The sequence below is a fragment of the Centropristis striata genome, chromosome 6 (genome assembly GCF_030273125.1).
Source record: "Centropristis striata isolate RG_2023a ecotype Rhode Island chromosome 6, C.striata_1.0, whole genome shotgun sequence".
NCBI classification, from domain to species: Eukaryota; Metazoa; Chordata; class Actinopteri; order Perciformes; family Serranidae; genus Centropristis; species Centropristis striata.
In genome coordinates, this window is record NC_081522.1 from 22,565,850 (window position 1) to 22,583,749 (window position 17,900).

Below are 17,900 nucleotides of genomic sequence, written 5' to 3' on the forward strand. Positions count from 1 at the left end.
CAAAAAGGGATGATGCAACAGAGTACAGGATTGTATACAACAGGGTTTTGAGCAAAGTTTTACCACATGATGATGTCATAGGTCTCCAAAATGTATCAAAAATGACACGTACGACATTATAGGGTTTTATGACCATCTTCATTCTATGTAGGTGTCTTAACTTGCAATAAATACACTGAAACTATTATTGTACAATGTTATCCTGCCCTACAAAGCCTAACTGCAGTAACTACATTTTTGGTTGAATTTGATTTATAACTAAAATTAGCTCCTTGATGCCGGTTTTATCTTGTGACAAAGTTTTAGATTTAAATTTCCCTTTATATATGTATACACTACCGGTCAAAAGTTTTAGAACACCCCAATTTTTCCAGTTTTTTATTGAAATTTAAGCAGTTCAAGTCAAATGAACAGCTTGAAAGGGTACAAAGGTAAGTGGTGAACTGCCAGAGGTAAATAAAAAAAGGTAAGCTTAACGAAAACTGGAAAATAATGTACATTTCAGAATTATACAAGTAGGCCTTTTTCAGGGAACAAGAAATGGGTTAACAACTTAACTCTATGGAGTCTTGGGCTATTTTGTCCATTTTTTTATTCTTTTCATGTCTTTGTTAGTCATTTTGTGTCTTTTTTTGGTCATTTTGTGTCTTTTTTTTAAGTCATTTTGTGTCTCTTTTTGGTCATTTTGTGTCTTTTTTTAGTCCTTTAGTCCAACATAAAATTTTTGAATCTTATTTTTACTTTCAAAACACTATCATGCTCAATAAAGAATTTTAAATGTTGCAAATGTGCATTAATTTCAGAGTACACTGAGACATTAAACTGCATCATTTTCAATTAAATTCTGGAAAAGTTGGTGTGTTCTAAAACTTTTGACCAGTAGTGTATGTGTATGTAAAAATCTAATGGGGTGAACAGTTGAATACTCTATCTGCAATAATAATAAAAACAATACACACAGAGTGAACACTTAGAGGATCATCTTTTTAATTTATATACAGAATATAGTTAAAGACCAAACACTCTGCCTTGGTGTTGCTGGTCGTTTAATAGTTGACGGTCTTGGCCGGCTTCGCCTCATCCGGGTCAGCCTCCAGGTAACGATATCGGCGATGACGGCGCAGAATCTCAATCGCTTTTTGTTCTACGGTGGAAGGAGTGATACCAAGATCTTCCAGACCAGGAAGTCCTGGGTACTTCATGTCTGTTGTGTGAAACTGGAAAATAAAAAGGCAGAAGAGAATTAGCATTATGGCTCCACAGTAGTCAGGCAGCTTAGGACCAGATTTAAGAAGAAAGGGGACACGTCGGACAAAAGCACCACATTTTTTCCACGTGCTCTCCATCATCATAAGTTTCAATTTTTGGTAGGAGCCACTTCATCAAGATTGCAAATCGGAGATGGCACCCATATAAAGTCTATGAGAACCAACATGTCTTCCAAGCCACTTCGAAGGTCAATTTTAGTGTCAAAATCTACATTTACTGGGTCAAAGAATCATTTAAAGCTATTGAGAACAGAATCTTTTATTATTTATTACATTTACAACTACAAAGATCTTTGCAATTCCAGTGTACCTTCTTGCCTGAGCACCTTGCACCACAGCCACTTGCACATTTTGTGCATTTTATCAATTTTTCAAAATACATGCACTTCATATGACCTATTTTAATAATCATCTAGTGATATTCTCAATAGCTTTAAATGATTCTTTGACCCAGTAAATGTATATTTTGACATCAAGATTGACCTTCGAAGTGGTTTGGAAGATATATTGGTTCTCATAGATTTTATATGGCTGCCATCTCCGATCTGCAATCTTGATGAAGTGGCTCCTACCAAACATTGAAACCTATGGTGACAGAGAGCATGTGGAAAAAATGTGGTGCTTTTGTCCGGCGTGTCCCCTTTATTTAGCTAAGCCACCTGACTACAGTTGGTGGCAACAATTCTAAAAACCTCAAGTTTCAAAGCAGCCCGAGATCTTGGTTTTCTTACCCTGTCGATTTTGTCTGGGGTTGTCCACGGCTCAAATGGGTTCATTGCGAAAAACTTAGCAGCAAGGCTAAAGAGAAAAAAAACAAAAAACAAGTGGTATATAACACCTGCACCCAAAAGACCCCTGTAAATTCTGATTACTAGAGCACCTTGTAGGGGATTATCTGAATGCACAGCTTGCAATGCTTTTTGTACAATATGTTAAATCAGCACCAGCAAACCAAAACTCATCAACTGGGTTAAGGAAATATCCACGACTTTACCTATGGAGAAGATAACTTATATTATAAAAGGGAAACTATCACTATTTCAAAACATTTGGGGTCCTTTTATGGAATATATGGAGAGTGTATATTTAAGTAATGTGGGGAATGAAGCCGTCGAGGCGTAGTTAGGGGTAATCCCTTGCAGTGATCTAAAATCATTTTTATTTTGATATGTGATTTCTTTATTCTGTGTGAATTGTACATCTGCATATGTATTTTTGAACCATGCTAAATAGTGAAATAACCTGGGCTAACTCCTGATAAGATGGAGAAACTCTTATTGTTATTATTCTGCTTGTTTCTGTTTTTTTTTTTTGTTTGTTTGTATTTTATATTAGTACTTTCACCTCAGTGTTGCTCTATGTTATCTTATAAATTCCTGATTTTCAAGGAAGGACAATCTGAATGCTGGACAATAATTTAGTTGCACCTGATGTCTCCTTTGTTGTGAGAGCACTCTTATTTCTGTATATTTATGTATTTTGGAAACATTTTGAAAACTCAATAAAGATAATGTTGGCAAAAAAAAAATCAGCACATAAAAGATCACAAAATGGGTTTTTCTGCAGAATGTTGAATAACATCTGTGAGAAACAATCCTAGAAACTCATGTTTATTAATATTTTAGCACACACTAGCATATAACTGCAATTAACCATCTCCTTTGTTTTATTTTGCAACATGTCTTCGTCCTAGTTCAAAGATTGAGTTGGTCACAAAACATATGCATCATGTCAATGTCAAAAACTATAAAGCACTTACTGGTACAATGGCCGCGGCATGGGGTAGGGCACAAAAGGTCTGTGTGCCACCGCGTAGATGTACTCCACCAGGTCATGGAGCTGATAACGGTTGGGACTAGGTGACAAAAAAACAAAAACAATTTAAGAAGGCGAGCCCTTATCCTTTAATTCAGCTATTCTCAACCTTGGGGTCGCGAGATGATTTCTGGGGGTCGCCAAATCATTTTGGAAGTCAGCTCTGTCTCCACTGTGTTAAAGTGTTCATGTGTTAATGTGTTTTAGTCTTTTTGGTCATTTAATGTCTTTTTTTGGTCATTTTGTGTCTTTTTAATGTCTTTTTTAGATCATTTTGTGGTCAATTTGTGTCTTTTTTAGTCATTTTGTGTCTTTTTTTTTATCATTTTGTTTTCAATTTTTGTCTTTTTTTGGTCATTTTGTTTCCTTTTTTTGGTCATTTTCTGTCTTTTTTTAGTCATTTTCTGTCTTTTTGGTAATTTGTGTTTTTTTTGGTCATTTTGTGTCTTTTCTGGTCATTTTGTGTCTTTTTTGGTCATTTTGTGTCTTTTTAATGTATTTTTTGGTCATTTTGGTTCCTTTTTTTGGTCATTCTGTCTTTTTTTAGTCATTTTCTGTCTTTTTGGTAATTTTGTGTCTTTTTTTGATCATTTTGTTTCCTGTTTTTGGTCATTTTCTGTCTTTTTTTAGTCATTTTCTGTCTTTATGGTAATTTTGTTTCTTTTTTGGGTAATTCTGTGTCTTTTTTGGTCATTTTGTGTCTTTTTTTGGTCATTTTGTTTCTTTTTTGGGTGATCTGAACTGTGCGTGTGAGATTCTGTTCAGTGAGCGGGGGTCGTGGACAACATGAATGTTAAATTGGGGGTCGCGACTCAAAAAGGTTGAGAACTACTGCTTTAATTACAGATGCAGGCCATGAACCCCAGACCACCATACGGCACGTTGAACCTTTCTGTTCTTCAGTAGTCAATTTTTGTGCAGGCACTATAGGAAAACAAGGTGGGTTCTCACTTTGACCTGCGCATCTTTATCAGATGTTCACACCTTTGTGTTTATAGGGGTGTTTCCACTACAGTCGAATACCCGGAATGAGGCGGGTCTCACTCGCCAAAACGCCTCTAATTTGAATAAGAGCCGTACCGAGCGGTCGTTTGACCAGATTTTTTTTGGCTCTGTCGAAGAGCAGGGCCGTTTAGTCGCGACGTAATTGTCCAAAAAGTGAAAGTGAGGAGCATTTATGGGTACAAGTCGGGAACTGGCCTACTTTACTTATTTCAAGGGTGCTGAATCAAAAAAAAAATGGTTCCCAAGCAAAATTTTGAGTTTTTTTGTAAGTAGGCAATCAAAGATGAGGAAATTAAGTTTCTGGATCTATAGTCTAGGGTCAGAGCAAGGATATAGTGGAGGCTCAGTGTCTTTTTTATGTATGCAAAATACCAACTTTTAAGGTGAAATTAAGCATTATTTGTGTCATTTTTTAAGGCCGACATAAATATTCAATCAATATCACTTTTAAATGTTCCAGTTGGTATTTTGAATATATATATATACATAAAAAAGACACTGAGCCTCCACTATATTCTTGCTCTGACCCGAGACTATAGATCCAGAAACTTAATTTCCTCATCTTGATTGTCTACTAACAAAAAAACTAAGGGGAAATGGTCCAATGTCCAAGATGGGGAATTTGGTGGCCATTTGACACAAATTAGAAGGTCAAAAACTCAAAATTTCACTTGGGAACCATTTTTTTTTTGGACTCGGCACCCTTGAGATATGTAAGGAAGGCCGGTTCCTGACTTCTTATAGAAGGCCTTTTTTCTGAAATCCATCTAGACTAGTTTTTCTCCCCTGAAAAAAGCCTGGTTGGACCCATTACTTGTTGCTATAAATTTAAAACTATAAATTATTTGTGTTTCATGTTGACAAATAAAGTTGAGTTGTCAAATTGAATTCATTATGAGTTTTGATCACCTACCCAACTAGCGCATAAGTCTTTCCATTAGCATCAGGGTCTCTGACAGCATTGATGATGGCCTTGGCCACATCCACCACCTGAGGGAGAAAAGAAAGGGCTTAGTTGGGTTCATTTAGTAAGAGTAGAGTTATTCACAGACTCTGGTTTCCTTTTAACAAGATTGAAATATTTGAAATGCTAGTAAGACAAGAAAAAGCAAGTTTCAGAATTAGCATCAGGCCTGTTTTTGTAACGAGCACAAATGAAACTGGCACCGTTTCTGACACTTCAAGTTTGGGAGCATCCCTGTTGTCAAATGTTGACATAAGTTATGCACACAGAATCTGTTTATTGTGATAACAACCTTTGTCCTGGCCACGACGGATTCAGTGTTAACAATGTTTAATTTTCACTTCATGGTACAGCTCTGTTTGCACCGACACACTTCTGATACAAAGCCCTTTTCTTTATTTTGTTTACACATGACACTTGCAGAATTCTTTCATTGGCAGCCAAGCAGAGGAACATCTGCATTTACTCTATGGTGTAGTTTTGTCTGGCTCAAGTGGATAAAACAATTTTAGCAGCTATTGACATAGCTTTGCTATTTAACCCTTAATAGGACACTCATTAAAATACTTGCAAATTCCAAATTTCAACCCTAGAGAATATTGGAGGATATTACATACTGCCAGAATGTTTAAAAAAAAAAAAAAAAAACGGACCCGGGGGAGGGGGGTAATATTTTGATAAAAAACTTTACGAGATTAAAGTGTCAAATCTACGAGAAAAAATGTGCAGATTTATGAGATTTAAAGTGGTGAATCTGTGAGAACAAAGTTGTTTTTTTCCACACTTTTGTCTCGTAAATCTGCGACTTTTTTCGAGCAGATTTGCCACTTTAAATCTCTTAAATCTGCAAAAAAGTTGCAGATTTAAGAGATTTATAGTAGCAAATCTGCGTGGAAAAAAAGTCACAGATTTATGAAAATCTGCACATTTTTTCTTGTAGATTTGACACCTTAATCTAGTAAATTTGCAACTCCCCCCCAGTTTGTATTTGTATTTTTATTCATACTTGGCCTTAACCCATTGACGCCTAAAACGCCTGTAAAACCTCTGGGCGATTTTAAAATAAGCCTCTAAAACCTGAAGTTTTTCTGTAAATTCAACAGAAGTGTCAACGCTTCTACTAAATAATAGATTTTTCAGCCTCTGTAGCAGATAGAAATGAAATTCAAGTAAATTCAAAAGTATTTGAGAGCTTATACAAATACTACAAAACGACGTATCCGCTTTCCAGGCTTCAATGGGTTAATATGCCGTCATAGTCAAGTTCTCCTCGTACAAATCCATGTGGTCCTACGACCAAACAGAGGGGACCCCATTTTAATATCCACTGAAGTTACCAAATATAGCTCTTCGCCCGATAAAGGGTTAAAAATGGCAGGTTTGTGTGGGGTGTGCTGTGTCATGCTAGTTCCAATTTTCTCTGACTAATCAGTGATCTGCAGTCTTTAAACACCACATAGAGTAAAAAAGAATAAGCAGTTTGGTGAAAAAGCCATGATAAATATAGTATCAAGCAGTACAAATGCAACATAAGTGACAGAATGTTTTTAATAACTGCCACACACCCAATAATTATTTCTGGAATTTAAATGTATTATAAAAGGGAAAATATTAGAATAGCTGTTTCTTTTTAACAAACTTACATGAACAGGCTGCTTCACAGTCTTCTTCCCCATGGACATGAGAGGAACAGCACTGCCAAACCAGCGCATGTCTGAAGGTTAAAGCCACAAGTTATTGTTCGTACCAAAGACAACACTGTAGAACACTTAAATGGTAAACCTTTTTTTTTTAAAAATATGATAAATTGGATGTTGCACAGCAAAGCACTGAATGTACAGCAAACAAATCACTGAAAATAAGCACAGCAACATTCACATAAATATGTTTTATCAAATTATTGTGTTTCCAACCAGCTTTTTCATGCAAATCTTTAAAGCGCGCATAGCAATTCGTTGATGGAAACAAAGGCTTATCAGTCTCTTTTTCACACACACTTTTTCTTACACACACACTCTCTCACACTCTCACTCACACACTCACACACTCACACACTCACACACACACTCTCACACACACTCTCACACACACTCTCACACACACTCTCACACACACTCTCACACACACTCACACACACTCACACACACACACACACAAACACACACACACACACACACACACACACACACACACACACACACACACACACACACACACACACACACACAGCTGACTTACTTGCAAAGTAGTTGAAGAATCTGTCCTCCCTCCCAAACATCTCAGAGGGCTTCATGATGATCGCTTCAGGGAACTCGTCTCTCACTGCCGTCTCTCCTACAGCCTAGTGACAAAACATTACACACAATGAAAAACTACATTTATACAGGTTAACCAACACTGGCTTTACAGTGTAAAACAGAAACATAGATACAGGAAGTATGACTAATGCTGGGCTTACACCAAAAGATTTTCACAGTCCCAGACTGAAAACTGAAAGTCTTTAGTAATTTTAGGAGTTTTACTGGAGTCAGGGCGCTCCTGTCATCTCCATTGTTAAGTTTAGGGTAGTAATCTGCTCTGTTTCATATCAGTCTTTTCCTAGTCTTGGTTTGGATCATATCAAACGTGTGATATGATCTCAAGCGGGGGGAAAGGTCCCTGGTTCCAGACCGGCCAGTAAAACCACTTCCACAGGAAAAAGTAACATCACAATAATACTAGTAAGCTCAGTCCTCAATAAAAAATATAGTGATGTCATATATTTACGGCCACAAGCGGGATTTTTGGGGATGCTGTTTCTTAGTAAAGAGAACAGTGAGGAGACCCAGTTAAAATGTATCAATAAATGTGTACATAAATAAGTAATAAATGATGATTAATGTATTATTAACTAAATTAAAGTTGATAGAGCTGATAAATATAATTATTCAATTAAACACATTATAATTAAATAGGACATAAATGTATATCATGAATTCTAAATTTTCCTTTCCTTTATTCTTCCTTATATCTATTTTTACTGTAAAATAGTCAACTTTTCATGTGATAAAAACAGAAACCCTATTTCAGCTTTGTGAGGGCATTTTGTGGCGTCTTCTCCTCTTCTTTTTAAAAAAAAAAAACAAACCAAAAAATCACATAAAATTAAGCAAAAAAGGACTCAAATTGACCACAAAATGACAACAAATGACCACAAAAAGACACAAATTGACCACAAAATTATCAAAAAAAGACAAAATGACTAAAAAAGACAAAATGACAAAAAAAAGACACAAAATGACCAAAAAAGACACAAAATGACAAAAAAAAACCACAAAAATCACCCAAAAAAAGACAAAATGACAAAAAAATGACACAAAATGACAAAAAAAACGACACAAAATGACACAAAATGACAAAAAAAAGACACATAATGACCAAAAAAGACACAAAATGACAAAAAAAAAATCACCCAAAAATCACCCAAAAAAAGACAAAATGACAAAAAAATGACACAAAATGACAAAAAAAACGACACAAAATGACAAAAAAGAGACACAAAATGACAAAAAAAGACACAAAATGACCCAAAAAAGACATGAAAAAGACTAAAACACATTAACACAAACCACTGCACACACCAGAGCAGCTGGAGCCAAAAGCTGCTTCTCCTCCATTTTGTATGTTTCTACTAAGAGCATGATGAGAAAAAAATTGCATGGTAAGAAAAAAATGCTAAAAGAATCTAGTTGTAGTCTTGTAAATAGTTACCCTGCAAGATTCAAGATAAAATGTGTGAGACTAGGCTGGGACTAAAGACTCTAAACACTTGTCTTGAGATGTGAGCAGGTGTGAGTCTTTTCCAAATCTTTTCAAAGTCTTCTGATGTATAGGTAGCATAACATTAGCCTCATAGCATAATTGCCGAAATAATTTTTGGCCAAATTGTGATATCTGCCTAACTTTACTCTCCTACCACTGCTGCATCTTTCTGCCTTATTGCCTATGTTCTCAACCTATCAGAACACTTGTTAGAGTCCAAAATCACTTTCTGCCTTCAGTCATCTCCTTGACTTATTTTTACGGCTACATACAAACCAAACTACATTATGAGAAAAATTGTCTTAGTCAGGGCATATTCTGCCTAAGTCACTTTTATCTGTTATGAAATCGATGTGTTTAATTTTTTATGCAAACTTGTTCACACTTCTATTTGAACTAACTGTTACAATATCAATTAAAAATACCAATGGGCTTACTAAAAATTGTGTATTTTCTTGTTTCCCGAAAACGTTCAAATATGACTTAGGCAAATATGCTATGAGGCTAACGATAAGCAAGACAGACGTCCATCATGTGGAGAAGCAGCCCTCTACCTTGTTCCTCAGATATTTGGACGGGCTGCGTATGTCGGCGTTGAGGTGAGACATGTGGACGAACTTTGTGACGCCAGCCTCTCTGGCGGCCTTGGCAATCTGCTGGGGGATGGTCACAAAGACATCTTCAAACTGGTAGTTCCTGTACACAAAAAAGAAGAGAAACACTTGCATGTGAATGCTTACTTACACTGAGCAATATCCTCCAACACTCACTTTTTAGTGAGTCTAGACGGATTTCAGAATAAAGGCCTTCTATAAGAAGTGAGGAGCATTTATGGGTACAAGTCGGGAACCGGCCTACCTTACATATCTCAAGGGTGCTGAGTCCAAAAAAAATGGTTCCCAAGGGAAATTTTGAGTTTTGGCCTTCTAATTTGTATATGAAATGGTCCAAAGACTGTGCAAGATGGGCAATTTCATCTTGCACAGTCCTTGGACCATTTCCCCCTTAGTTTTTTTGTTAGTAGGCCATCAACATGAGGAAATTAAGTTTCTGGATCTATAGTCTAGGGTCAGAGCATGAATATAGTGGAGGCTCAGTGTCTTTTTCATGTATATATACAGTACAGGTCAAAAGTTTGGACACACCTTCTCATTCAATGCGTTTTCTTTATTTTCATGACTATTTACATTGTAGATTCTCACTGAAGGCAACAAAACTATGAATGAACACATATGGAATTATGTACTTAACAAAAAAGTGTGAAATAACTGAAAACATGTCTTGTATTTTAGATTCCTCAAAGTAACCACCCTTTGCTTATTAGAATATAAGACATGTTTTCAGTTATTTCACACTTTTTTGTTAAGTACATAATTCCACATGTGTTCATTAATAGTTTTAATGAATCTACAATGTAAATAGTCATGAAAATAAAGGAAATGCATTGAATGAGAAGGTGTGTCCAAACTTTTGGCCTGTACTGTATATATATATGCAAAATACCAACTGGAACATTTAAAAGTGATATTTATTAAATATTTATGTCAGCCTTAAAAAATGACAAATAATGCTTAATTTCACCTTAAAAGTTGGTATTTTGCATATATATATATATATATATATATATATATATATATATATATATATATACATAAAAAAGACACTGAGCCTCCACTATATCCTTGCTCTGACCCTAGACTATAGATTCAGAAACTTAATTTCCTCATCTTTGATTGCCTACTTACAAAAAAACTAAGGGGAAAATGGTCCAACAACTGATCAAGATGGGCAATTTGGCCGCCATTTTGATATGCAAATGAGGAGGTCAAAAACTCAAAATTTCGTTTGGGAACCATTTTTTTTGGATTCAGCACCCCTGAAATACGTAAAGTAGGCCGGTTCCTGACTTGTACCCATAAATGCTCCTCACTTTCAGTTTTTGGACAATTCCATCTAGACTATATAGCTTATCTTCGAGGCACTATAAAATTCTATTTAATGAGAACTAAATAATATAACAGATCCTTTAGGACATTTTCCCAGCCTACCTGGTCTCCCACTCTCTGCCCACGAGGTTGATGACAACATTAGAGTGCTCCAAAGCCTGTTTGATGGAGTCTTTATTCCTGGCATCCCACTCCTGCAACAAAACAGCACCGAGACAACAGATTTGCATTTCATTTCAGGCTCTAAATGTACTTTTTACTATTAGATATTACCGTTGATGTCATTTTCGGACTATTTTATGCAACTGATATAATGATATAAGAGCATAATAATGCAAGTACATCCTTTTTCCACAGCAATAGACTTTAAAATTTTAAGAATATTGAACTCAGGCCTGCTCACTGTCCGCTTTTAAAAGAAATCTTAAAACCCATTTTTATTCGCTGGCTTTTAACTTAACATGAGCCAACATGAGTTCTGTTTTATTTGTTTTTATTTGTTCTTTGTGTTTTTTTTAAATTAAGACTAATTTTAAAATTGAGATTCATTTTAAAACCCACTTTTATTTATTGGTTTTTACCCAGCATGGGACTCGCTTTGTTTTAGTTGTTTTTGCTTGTTCTGTTTTTATTGTTGGTCTGTCCTGCCATGTACAGCACTTTGTATCACCTGACGCTGTCTTAAAGGGCTCTATAAATAAAGTTGATTTGATTTGAACTCTAAAATTGAAAGGCGGAAAAGAAATATTAAAATATCCTTAATGAATAAAACAAATAAATATACTTAAATCAAAACAAATAAAATGGACTCTCATGCTCTGAAAATATTATTAATTATAGTATTTTAAATTATAAATAATATATAAACAGCTGGAATGCCTGCTCGGGAAATATAGTTTATTTTCAGCGATTCGTACTGCCTGTCAAACATTTGCAGCATTACTTTAAACACAACATAAAAGAAGACAAAAAATCTGTGTTACAACACATCGACTATTAGAGTAGCGTGGCTCCTTGAAGAGGCAGGGCAGTCTGTGTGTGTGTGTGTGTGTGTGTGTGTGCAGCAAGTAGGCTCTCCATGTCCGACCGTGTTTTTTGTTCCCAGCTGAGAAAATTGGGTGGGATGGTTCTGTTTTCAAAGCACTTTCAGGTTTGTTATATTGACAGATTGTGTTGCCGTTGTTCTCATAGCGGCTAGTAAACATTACCAGGTTCCCCTCGCTCATTTGCCTGAAATACGAAATACGAGTTCCCACACCACACCAGCAGTGGCGGACTCGTGGGGGGGCAGGAGGGGCAACCGCCCCCCCCTCATGGTTGAAAACGTGCGCGGCAAAACGAGAGGAAGTGCCTTATTGGCTGTCCTTTACAGGTGCAAAAAATGATTTGGTGCCCTCTAGGTTGCCCCTTTATACAACAAATGATGATGATGTGCCCTCTAGAGATTCTATAATACGGTATCACCCGACTGTGAATAATATTATGTGAGATGTTTGCTCTCATTTAGCTCTCAAAGTGTACAAAATAGATGCATTTTACTTAAAAATGTAAAAATTTTCTCCCGGGGGGGGGGCATGCCCCCGGACCCCCCTACATGGTTTGGTTCGATACTTTTAATTGTCAGTAACATATCTTTAATGACTTTGATATGGATCTCCTTTTAACTTAATGCTAATATTTCATCATACATGATGCATCATAGCTTTTTGCTGCTGGTGGGGCCCCATGTTGTGCAGAATGTGCCCTTTTTTATATTTTCACCACTACCCTTCTAACAGTCTAAGTCCGCCACTGCACACCAGCTTTGGCACCAATTCCATTTATTCCACCAAACTTTCAGGAATTGTGCAGCCATCCGCGAATTTAGCTTCAAGTGACAGGCTCAGCTAACACTCAAAAATGTAAATGCCTCATGCAACAGAAACATGCATGTAAATGACAATATCGAGTCCCGAAAAAAACTATCGTGTCCATTTTATGTATCGACGATAAGTCGATATAGTAATTATCGTGACAGGCTTAATTCATGTGTGTCGTAACATTGCAGCAAGATGCCTGTGTTATTGTATGATTCTTACCATAAAAAGGATCTGTCCCAGATCACCCATGGGCCTGAAGTACATGAGGTCATACTGATCACAGCGGTGAGGTATGATAACCTGAGAGCCAATCCGACCTGCAAATCATCACACATACAATCACATCATTGTGTCATGACTTTATAAAAGAGCATACATAGGTCAGTTAGTGTGTGTGTGTGTGTGTGTGTGTGTGTGTGTGTGTGTGTTTGTGTGGAAAGGGGGTTGTTTTTAACCCATTGAGGCCTGAAACGCCTGTAAAACCTCTGGGTAATTTTAAAATAAGCCCCTAAAACCTGAAGTTTTTTCTGGAAATTCAACAGAATTGTCAATGCTTCTAGTAAAATAGATTTTTTTTAGCCTCTGTAGCAGATAGAAATGAAATTCAAAAAGTATTTGAGAGCTTATACAAATACTACAAAACCACGTATCCACTTTCCAGGCTTCAATGGGATAAATAGGTAACTTGGAATTTGATACCAATTAATCTTCAGTTACTTACATGGTTGAAGTAATTTACTAACTGAAGTAACTTTCAAATATCATTGTGACAACCTCACATCTTCATGCTGGTATATTGGACACAGAATGTGAGGTTAACAAGCCTAAGCTCACAGAGATAATGCAAACATATACTGAATGAAAAGTAATTAAGTGTGCGTATAATGTAAACATGTGTTGCGCTTTATATTTTTAACCTACCGAGCCTGTTGACCACATAACGGCCCAGAAAGCCTGTGGCACCAAACACCGTTGCTGCTATTCCACTGGAGGAGGAGCGTCCTCCTTTCCCTTTGGGGACGACAGCATGATGCAGCTTCCTCTTCTGGACTGTGGTGACGGAGGCAGCTGACAACACAGCAGGGGAGCAGCTACCTGTCGAGAGGGAACAACACAAAGTTTAACCTACATCAGGCTGTAATATCAACCCATGGACATTTATTGGGTACACCTTGCTAAAACTAATTAAGCAATAAAACTAGGGCTGCACGATTCTGGAAAAAATGTGATTCACGATTTTTCTGCTTAGAATTGAGATCACGATTCTCTGGCACGATTTTTTTTCACAAAATGTTTATTGCACTGATGAACTTTGACAAAACAAAAAAAACTGTGCTTTGGCAAGGGCATAGTAGTAGTTAAATCATTGGAAGATAAATTACTTTAACAAAAATAAAAAAATAAAAATTGAGACATGCAGGTGATAACAACTTCCCCCTATCATCACATGCACATCAAACCGTCTGATTTCCTTAGAACGTAGAGTGTATGTTGTACAGTGTTTATTGGGGCCATATCTTTGTCTAGGTGATATGTGATAGCTGCTGTGATCTCCTTATGTCTACTGGAGTTTGGTGGGTTTGCCGTTGCATTGTACAAGGTTCCGGTTATTGACGTCTGTGTTTGTTTCTTGCCTTGTACGGCTTCATCATGCTTTACTTTGTGGTGACGTTTAAGGTGATTGTAGAGATTTGTAGTGTTGCCTTGCGGCGCCGCGACGAGGACAAAACACACGTTACAATGCACCTCACACGGTTTGTCATCGTCTGGCTGAAATCCAAAATACTTCCACACCGCCGAATGTGAACCTTTTTTGGGCACGAGGTCGGTTCGGGACGGTGGGTGACTCTCGCCACTACAGCTTGGGTTTTCTTCGCCATCCATTGATTCAACCCTCCTTACCGGCGACTTTCCTCCGCTTTAGCTCACTCTTTCCAAAACACTCAATTGCAGGCGGGCGTCCTCCACTGAATCACGTGTTAACGTAAAGATGCTTTACCATTGGTTGAGGGAGGAGGCAGCGGCAGTGCTGCGTTTGGGGGCGCTTGAAAAAATCTGGGAGATATTAGGAGCATTTGTTTCTGATGCAGCTCCAGATATAAAACGCTTCAGAATCGACGTGTGTAGAAATTAGATCACGTGTATGTGCGAATCAAGATCGCGATTTTTTAACGATTTATTGTGCAGCCCTAAATAAAACCTTCCTTCATTATGTGTTCTTTGTTGTTTAAACTGGTGTATAGTGCAGTAGTTCTCAACCTTTTTGAGTCGCGACCCCCAATTTAACATGCATGTTGTCTGTGACCCCCGCTCACTGAACAGAATCTCACACGCACAGTTCAGATCATACAAACTCAGTTGGTACAATGAATTTTGGACAAATAATGAAGCAGACAACCACTAAAACATCTCTCTGACCAAAATGACCAAATAATTACATAAAAATAAGCAAAAAAGGACTCAAATTGACCACAAAATGACAACAAATGACCACAAAAAGACACAAATTGACAAAAAAAGAAAACAAAATGACCCCAAAATTATCAAAAAAAGACAAAATGACTAAAAAATGACACAAAATGACCAAAAATAAGACACAAAATGACCAAAAAAGACACAAAATGACTTAAAAAAAAAACCACAAAATGACCCGAAAAAGACTAAAAACCCCAATTGGGGTCTGGACCCCAAGGTTGAGAATAGCTGGTATCGAGGACTTGGTGCTCTTGAAATGCATGGCATTATACTGGGAGGTGTTACCAATGCTTACTGTGGTTTAACATTATTAATATAAATAGTTTGGGCAATTACAAGAAACACCTTTCAGTATCACACAATTAGGGCTGCATGATTAGGAAAATAATATCTACTTGGAAATATTTTGACCGATATTGTAACTGTGATAGGATATTTGAATGAATGACCATTAATGCATCATTATTCTAATTTTCATTGAAAATGTATTAAAATAATCATGGTGTGTTTGTATCAGAGAATCTGTACCAAACACACCAAACCAATGCAAAACAACGAAACAGCAAGTCAGAAATCTAAAATTGGTGTGTTATATCATCACACTGTTAAAATAATAGCCTAAGTCATTTTTTGTCAAAATTGTTTTTTTGCCTAAATCGTCTAAATCTCCTACATCCTCAGTTGATCAGATCATGTAATTTTACCAGTTTAAGATCATCACTTCTTTTTCAATTTGCCACATTCATAGGCATCAGATAAGAACCCAGCAAAGAGCTAGAGGGAGACTGTTTACTTATGTTTTATTGCTGACATTAATATTGGTAACACTTTACTCTAATGTGTCTACATAAGAGTGACACAAGCGTGTCATAAACATGACATGGGATGTGTCATGAACATTAATGACACTCTGAAGTAACATTAGTGCTCATGATACTTGTCATGTCATGTTTCTGACAGGCTTGTGTGACTCTTATGTTGACACCTTCAAAATAAAGTGTTACCATATCTTGCTTAAGTCACAAAGGCATGTTCAAAAAATGTCCTAAGTCATTTATTTCTCTTAAGTTACATAATTTACACAGTGTTATTACTATGCCAATAGGCATTCTATGTTACATCCTTTTTAAGTGAAATGATCAATAAATGTCATATGTTACACTTTTGGTGAAGTTTTTTGTGTTTCCTGCAAAACTTGAAAAAATTAGTTAGGCGATTATTTTAACAGGGTGACGATATACAGAGTTACAACCTATCGACGTTAATGCACGTATGTTCATAAAAGTAGCATTTCTTTTGCGCAGCTTTAACAGAAGTTTCTGCAAGGTAGTCCACTGGAAAATACAATTGCTAATGCTCAACCTAACTTAACGCATGTTGCTTTATCTATTAATAATTATCCACAAAGAAACAGTGGCGGTTATATGGGCAGATAGCTGATAATTTTAGAATTATTAGCTACTAGCTAGCCAAAGCCCTTGTTAGCAGGTGACTAGCCTAGCCTGTTAGCAAGGTCACTGGAGCCGAGTGTGTGGTCTAACGGTGAGCCAGGGCTAGCACGACACACATGTGCATCTGATATCACGACATTATCTTCTAAGATGTCAATGTGATTAGCTAAGGTGTCTTGTTTTGTCATTGCTTACCTGAAATCTTTGGAAGGACACTCACAGGACGGCTAACCAGCGCTACGGTCGCCATCTTTCAGACTACGGCATACCGTGTGGGCCAAAATACGATCACGTCACGTCAGTGCAGGGGAGCAATGAGTTTAGCTCAGCGTGCAGTCTAAATGAAAATAAAGCCCAAGTAGACGTTTATATCGCCCCCCTGTTGAAATAATAGCCTAACTGTTTTTTTCAAGTTTTGCAGGAAACACAAAAAAAAACTTCACCAAAAGTGCAACATATAACATTTATTGATTATTTCACTCAAAAAGGATGTAACAAAGAATGGCTATTGGCATAGTAATAACACTGTGTGTAAATTATGTAACTTAAGAGAAATAAATGACTTAGACTTTTTTTTTTGAACATGCCTTCGTGACTTAAGCAAGATATGGTAACACTTTATTTTGAAGGTGTCTACATAAGAGTCACACAAGCCTGTCAGAAACATGACAAGTATCATGAGCATTAATGTTACTTCACAGTGTCATTAATGTTCATGACACATCCCATGTCATGTTTATGACACGCTCATGTCACTCTTATGTAGACACAGTAGAGTAAAGTGTTACCAATATCAGTGTCGACAATAAAACACTGATAAACTAAACTGATAACTAAACAGTCTCCCTCTAGCTCTTTGCTGGGTTCTTATCTGATGCCTATGAATGTGGCAAATTGTCAAAGAAGAGATGATCTTAAAGGGGTAAAATCATGATCTGATCAACTGAGGATGTAGGAGATTTAACCATAGGTAAAAACAACAATTTTGACAAAAAATGACTTAGGGGATTATTTTAACAGTGTGGCGAAATGAAGCCCATGTAGACGTTAATATACAAAACATGTAAATATAATGATTATTCTAATTGTGTGGTGAAATCTATTGGTTCACATAATACCGTTTTTAAATGGCGGAGACACATATTATAGCCTTATTTTGCTGAGGTCAATAAATTATTTTGATATTAGTAATGCTATGATGTGGATAATGTTGTCTGTTTCCACACTACTGTGCCAAGGGCTTCATTATATACATTAATGGGCATTGGAATTCAATCAGTGTTTCATACATGTTTGGGTTTGCCTTTTACTAATAA

The 17,900-nt window shown here is 36.7% G+C and overlaps 1 protein-coding gene across 1 annotated transcript; it reads right to left on the reverse strand.

The window, feature by feature from the left end:
* Positions 1-965: 965 nt before the first annotated feature.
* ndufa9a (NADH:ubiquinone oxidoreductase subunit A9a) lies at positions 966-16,922 on the reverse strand. Its single transcript, XM_059334718.1, has 11 exons — positions 16,780-16,922; positions 13,580-13,753; positions 12,878-12,975; positions 10,902-10,993; positions 9,408-9,549; positions 7,291-7,393; positions 6,696-6,766; positions 5,002-5,078; positions 3,028-3,123; positions 2,000-2,066; positions 966-1,217 (listed from the first exon to the last, which is right to left on the reverse strand). Exons 1-11 carry the CDS (start codon positions 16,832-16,834, stop codon positions 1,047-1,049), a joined length of 1,146 nt encoding a protein of 381 aa, XP_059190701.1. The 5' UTR covers positions 16,835-16,922; the 3' UTR covers positions 966-1,046.
* Between the last annotated feature and the right edge of the window lie 978 nt (positions 16,923-17,900).

Bases quoted from the DNA above. Each gene is read 5' to 3' on its own strand.
- ndufa9a (XM_059334718.1), bottom strand. From the start codon at position 16,834: ATGGCGACCGTAGCGCTGGTTAGCCGTCCTGTGAGTGTCCTTCCAAAG. The intron at 10,994-12,877 runs GTAAGAATCATA...GTTTTGTTGCAG, and splicing joins TGGGACAGATCCTTTTTATG to GAGTGGGATGCCAGGAATAA. The intron at 9,550-10,901 runs GTAGGCTGGGAA...TTTTGTGTACAG, and splicing joins GGCAGAGAGTGGGAGACCAG to GAACTACCAGTTTGAAGATG.